This window comes from Vanacampus margaritifer, chromosome 11 (assembly GCF_051991255.1).
Source record: "Vanacampus margaritifer isolate UIUO_Vmar chromosome 11, RoL_Vmar_1.0, whole genome shotgun sequence".
Lineage (NCBI taxonomy): Eukaryota > Metazoa > Chordata > Actinopteri > Syngnathiformes > Syngnathidae > Vanacampus > Vanacampus margaritifer.
Genome location: NC_135442.1, coordinates 17,723,755 through 17,730,273, shown reverse-complemented (window position 1 = coordinate 17,730,273; position 6,519 = coordinate 17,723,755). Strand labels below are relative to the sequence as shown.

Below are 6,519 nucleotides of genomic sequence, written 5' to 3'. Positions count from 1 at the left end.
CTTGTCAGAGGAAAATAAGCAAATTTAGGCAAGAGTAAAAAAAAATTAACGTACTACGAAAATCCTCAAAACGTTGAATAATTTCTGCAATTCCATTCAAAAAGTCAATCTTTCATAGACGATAGATTCAGGGCCCACAACTTTAAACAGGATGAGAACCAGCAACCCTTCAATCATCTGACATTCTGTTGAGAACATTTCAGTAATTGAACTACTTAATTATGCAAGGTTAACTTGTGTGATTATAGCAATCATTTTATGTTCAGCATCCCAAGTTAGAAACACCATTTTAACCTTATGAACATAGTTCAAGTTCCCAAAGTACACTGTAAAAAAAAATATCAAACAGTAAATACGGTGAAAATTTTTTTTACCTCCCATAATTAAAGTACAGTTGGTAACTGAAATTTTAACAAGATTGTATGTAATGTAACAGTATATGTAAAACAAACAAAAATTCAAAATATGGTGCGGTACATGCGCTAGTGTTTGTTAATATGCTGCTTATTGGTCACAAAGTGACAATCTGACAAAGCATAAATGCTCACGCATTGCTCTGAAGTTTGTATGAAGCCAACATAAGAGTCACTCCGCCAGGCGCCAGCGTGTGCTCCTCGCAAGTGGCGGCTGGTGACTTTCTTTACAGCAGCTGAGCCTGCATTTATAAAGTAGTGTGTTTGTTGCACATACATTTCCTTATAAGAGTAATGTGTATTTTAAAACATGAGGGGCGCAAACATGCCGGTCCAAACCAGCCTCGGAAGTACCGAGGTCATAAAGAATTTTTCTGAAATCTCAATGGTCAACATTAAAATACTTGCTGGTAAGATTCAGACCAAGTCATTGAAAATGCTTTTATTTAATAAATGAGGTACATGTTAATGTACATGAAGGCTTTGTTCATTCCAATGTGGCTGCTGTGACAGCAATATGCATTTTGTAGTAGTTGGAGCCATCTAGTTGCTCTGACAGGTGTGGGAAGTGCACAGTTTCTCCAGATCTGTGGAGGACAAATTAGATAGTGTGGATGTGTTGCTGGTACAAGATCAGACATTTAAGCCCCAAACCTGGTGTGGAGTCCGTGCACTGCCTCAGTGAGGTCATGGCATCCATGTAATCTGGTCCCAAGAAGGTCTTATAACTGCATCCGCTTGGCACCACCTGGAGACACTTTGTGGAGTCCTTGAAAAGGAGATTCTTCTCAGGTGCCGACTCAAACATTGCAAAACTGGGGTCACTGCCACCTCTCCCGAATCGGGTCTGGAAATGAAAGATTTATAGTAAATGAAAACTAAGCTTCTGCATGACAATTATGAGGCAAAAGAGCACTTTGTACCTGCTGTTCCTGAAGAACGGTGACAACAGTTTTGTGGGTTTCGGGACGGGTCACCACAGCATGTGCTGGCGAGGCTCCCAGGTGGCAAGACTCAAAGTCCGTGATTGGCACCGGACCCTTGGTGGGGCAAATCAGCTCGTAGTCGCTGCTCGAGACATTAACGGCCCATGCTGGACCCTTTCCTAAAATGGAGCACAAGTATGATGTGACAGGATACTCATGAATAGCGGTATTTTTTTTGGGGCGTCAATTTACCGTCACTGTTTTCTGCAACGATTGTATGTTTAATGAAAGCCACGTCGCCAGCATTCTCAACAAGACACCTGAAAAGAGGGGATAATTAATCCAATAATAATGCAGCATTTCAGGCTTCAAGTTGTAATTTGTTTTTCCTAGATGGTATAATAGTAATTTGTACTGCTGCCAATCATTTGCCAGGTACTACAACTTGTGCCCTCATTCAAAATGCATGCTATCTTCGATCGAAACCTAAATCATGCAAGTGAAAGCTCGTTTGCCTTTATTTGACAGAAGTGGGATAGAAAACTTTGAATAAGCCCTGATGAGGCCAAAAGCAAAAGATAAGAGACCGACTCTTTAGAGCTGCACTGTTGAAACTTTACCTAAAGGCCCCAGCGTAGCCGTAGTACTTCTCTTCTGAACTTGCTTGGCACTTTGCTTTGTCATCCACAGTTTTGCCGCTGCCTCTACACTGAGTGCAAAATGGTGAACCTGCCGGGGATCCGGGGGCGCAGCCACTACTGAAGAAGTTGGCTGAGGAAAAAGCACATACGTGTACCTCGGGGTGTGACCAATTATACACCAGTAAGGCTGTAACTGTTTTAATTGTTGACAAAGTTTAGACCATGGGGGTCAAACTGCGGTCCTGCAGGTTTCCCCTCTACCAACACAAGGTGATTCTAATCAGGTTTATGTAGAGCTTGCTGATCATATATCAGCTGTGTTTGAGAACAGAATTATCGAAAACCTGCATGACTGCGGCCCTCCAGGACCGGAGTGTGACACCTATGGTTTAGACCATACACATTTGTTACCCGTGTCAGTCTACAACACTTCCTGCCCCAAAAATGCCAGTTCCAATTTAGTCACGCTGTTACATTGTACTTACTGAAGTTGCAGTCTTTTGTCTCTTTGTAGATTTTACCCATGGGGATGTTCCAGCCGGCGGTCCTGCCAAAGCCTGTGTGGCATGACCTCTTGCCCCTCAGCGTTGCCCAAGTCACCCCAGAACCCTTCTTCACCACAGCGACGGCATAATAGGAGGATGCCGAGGCTAAATACACGACGGTTATTAATAAAAAATAAATAAATTTAACAAAATCTTTACAAAAAGGACACATTGCAAAGTTGTGAGAGTCAACCAAAACTCCAAACTTGTGTTTTTGTTGTAGTAGAAAAATCGATTTACCGCCAGCTTGACTGCACTTTTCTGTGGAGAGAAAAAATGTAAAACTGTTACTTGCGAGCCACAATTACCAAACACTTCACTTTTTACCTTCATCATACTGCTCCACCATGGCTGGAACCAAACCGCACTGCCCAGCGGTGTACACCTCTCCTCCATCCACTGCCAACGCATCTGCATCTTTGCTCTAAAGTGAAAAACAAAATGGCTGAAATACACTTCAATTTCAAGCATGGGCTACCAAACTTGTGTCCCGTTATATCGGCCGACTGTGGCGATGTCCACCCAGTATTCTTAAAAGTTAACTCTGTGGTCTAACATTATACGTTGCGAGGTTAGCACATTGTTTTTGATCACCAATTCTAATTTGAGCTCATTTAGCAAAAGCTATGATAAGTCAAACTACATTCTGTATTAGATATGTCCACCCAATTATTGTTTAGCAATTTTTTTTTAAACACTTTACAAGGGAACTACCATACGTTTTGCAAACCCTTAAACATTGTATACCCATTTGTCATTTTACCATGATCATCTTCATGCACTCTTCCACAGTAGGTGCGCTCCGGCACAGAATTTTGTATTTGCCATCCACCATGCCCTTGACGCTCCATTCGTTACATTTCTGAGTCTCGCTCATGCCCACGGAACACCATGTGATGGAGTTTGATCCAGCTGCAGTGACCTCTGAAAAAAAGTTTTTTAATCCTCAAAGTTTTCAACCGAGTTTAATTGCGTTTGTTACCTTTGTTGAGGGAGCGCACGATGCCCAAATAGCTGGCACCCAGATACAGGAAGGAGCTGACGTTTGCAGGCAACCTGACAAGCTTCTCAGTCGAGTCTTTGAACAGCAGATTCTTGGCAGGTGCGTACGCTTCAGAGGAGAACAGGTCAAATCCCTGTTCAAAAAAAAAATTAAATTAAATAAGTAAACAACTTTAATGGGGGAATCCCTTATAACAAACTCATTTATTTCTCAAACCAAGTGGTCATCCTACCTGCACGGTGGTGAGGTTATTCCAGATACACTCTGCCAGCTGTGGGTCTTGGCGGGTGACCACGGCGTGAGCGGGTACCCTGGCAAGGTGGCATTCCTCGTACTTGTCAATGGGTGCGCTGGTGTTGTCCATGCAAAGCAGCTCGTAGTCAGCCTTCATGTTGTCTGTGAGAGAAAAAAAAAGTCACATTGACTTTATTTCTGCTGAGCAAACAGTGCAGTTCGTCTTGTGCCACATGGCAAGAACATTTTATTTAACCCATCTGTAGATCCAAAATGGGTTCAGGGGTGTGATGCTAAAGATTTTTTGGTACTCAGGGCTTTAATGTGACTGAACACAAGGCAGTAAATGTAAAAGGAACTCACCTGGTACCGTCAGATGCTTGACAAACGCCACATCGCCAGCATTTTCGACCAGGCACCTAGTAAGAGTTATACATTTTAAAAAAAAAAAAAAAATGGCTGCTTCGAAACATCTACTTCTCGGACCAAGTGGCTATGCTTTCAGTGATCCCAGGGGGTCAATCCTGGGACCCTTTTGGTTGTAAATTTCCATTGAACCAACAGCATTTAAAAATAAGTCGAGTGGGGCGGCACTGTGCTTACTGGAATGCGCCACTGTAGTCATAGTAAGGTTCGTTGTGAGAACGTGAGCAGTCTCCCTTGCAGCTTTCACACAGTTTGGAACCCTTTTCTGCTCCTGGGGCACAGCTCTGGGAGAAGAAGTTACCCACAGCTGCACACAAAAAAGGGGGGCTTCAAAATACAAAGTGGCTTAAATCAGGTCCAACCACTGACATCACTCACCGGCCTCAATAGTTTCATCCTCAATGCCTCCCCAATTCAGCACACCCAACTCAAGCAGAGTTCCAATTGGGATGTTCCAGCCGGCAGATTTTCCCAAGCCAGTGTGGCAAGATCGCTTCCCTTTCAGGTCTCGGATGCCGAACCCGGAGTCCTTCTTAACCACAGCGACTGCGTAGTAGCAGCTATCGGAATCTGAGCAGATTGAAGAATGATTTTATGTAATTTTCCTCTGCTACAATATGCTTTCAGGCATTCCACAAAAACCCGAAGCATGACTTAAAATGTTGTCGTTATTAAATGATTGACTTACTGGCACCATAGTCCTCAGCAATTATGGGATGGAGTTTGTAGTTCTCCAGTCCAGCGGTGTAGATGTCTCCTCCATCCAAGGTGATAGCGTCTGCTGTACCCTCCTGTCCAGACAAAAAATTACATCGTTGGCCACTTCCATAAAAGCCAGTATTGACAACTTACTGCATTTAAGCAAATTTGCTGAAACGCAAGAAACTTTAGTTTACTGTGTACTCTCTCAGCCCTTTCGCAAGCACAGTAAGAAAAGTCAACCTCTAACGTTTGATTGCGGCATCTTGCTCAACACAGTAGACCATTCTGTTTAAGATCCATTTGGGAAAGGAAAAATAAATAACTCACATGAATGGCAGTGATGCATCCCAAAGAATCCAATTTCCTGACACAGGTGAAGACCGGTGCCTTGACGGCAAGGTCCAAACACTTCTGGTGCTCATTGTCAGATATGACACACCACCTCACGTGCTCGGTGGTGGCCGACAGCACAACAGCTACTGCAAAAAAACAAAAAACAAACACTAGTACAAAAAGCAAAGTAGTATTGCGGTGCAAGCATACTAGTGATGACAGTTTACAAATATGGACCTTGAAACATTTTAGTTGGCTACTATTGCAGCAAACTACTAAGGTTTAATTGTGCACTAAATAATAACCACTCGTGTTTGCTTAGCCTTTAGAGCACTTTGATATCCTGATTAACATCCATGTACTAGTGGCTATGAGCTAATATGCCATTTAATGAAGAGTCTCAGCCATGGACAAAAGCTAGTGAATATAAATGTGAAATACTGGCATTTACCCAAGTAGCTGAGCAGCAGTAGCGTCGGACTCAGAGGTGACGAGAGATGCTTCATGGTGGACCGTCTCCAGGTCAGCAGAGTGAGCTGCAGTCAGAGTCCTCTTATAGCCACACTATGAACTGGAGGGAGCAGAAGCGATAAATGACAGTCTGCTCAGGTTTTGCCGCTGGGTGGGTGTTTTTAATGAATGTGGAATTTGAAGGGGGAAGGAAGCTGGTGTTAATCAAGTGCACCGCCCCCACAACACACCTTCACATTTGTAAGCTTTGATGCATTAGTTAAAATATACAGTGCTAAATTAAAATTTTAACTAACTGAACATTCTCATCCAAAACACAGATTTAACATTTTTTGTTTATGTAACATTTAGCATCAAGAATGAGCATTTTCCACTACAATTTGCCAACAGATGACAGCAATGTTAAATACTGAAATTTAAAATAATAAGTAAATGCTGAAAGTTTAGTCAGATAGTATTCAAGCAATGTCTATATTAGCATAACTGGAATAAATCTATCAATTTAAGGTTAAGGGTTCAATGCCAAATTAAATTGCTAACTATCTTAGAAAAAAACATAAACATTTCAGTAATACATGCAAAATGACATCAACACCTACTTTGTTCAATTTGTGGCCTTTTTCTTTGCGCCACAAAGTGAAGAGCAGAGAAGAGAGGACCACAGATTTCTCATCACACCTTTTATGTCTTGGCCCAGCTGAGTGCTGATTGACCTCAGGTGCTGCAACCAGCTGGTCTGCCAAAGAGGTAATAGCGCTCCGAGTGGTGGCCGGCAGAAATGAAGGAGGGCCATGATGGCTGCAGGCAAGATTGAAAATGAATAGA

General features: G+C 42.6%; 1 protein-coding gene across 1 annotated transcript; it reads right to left on the bottom strand.

The window, feature by feature from the left end:
- Positions 1 to 840: 840 nt before the first annotated feature.
- Positions 841 to 6,407, bottom strand: LOC144060074 (serotransferrin-like). Its single transcript, XM_077579223.1, has 18 exons — positions 6,294 to 6,407; positions 5,675 to 5,794; positions 5,218 to 5,369; positions 4,877 to 4,979; positions 4,567 to 4,758; positions 4,366 to 4,495; positions 4,126 to 4,181; positions 3,761 to 3,924; positions 3,508 to 3,661; positions 3,289 to 3,449; positions 2,853 to 2,949; positions 2,766 to 2,786; positions 2,466 to 2,630; positions 1,960 to 2,110; positions 1,592 to 1,659; positions 1,337 to 1,518; positions 1,068 to 1,260; positions 841 to 1,000 (listed from the first exon to the last, which is right to left on the bottom strand). Exons 2-18 carry the CDS (start codon positions 5,727 to 5,729, stop codon positions 957 to 959), a joined length of 2,088 nt encoding a protein of 695 aa, XP_077435349.1. The 5' UTR covers positions 5,730 to 5,794; positions 6,294 to 6,407; the 3' UTR covers positions 841 to 956.
- Between the last annotated feature and the right edge of the window lie 112 nt (positions 6,408 to 6,519).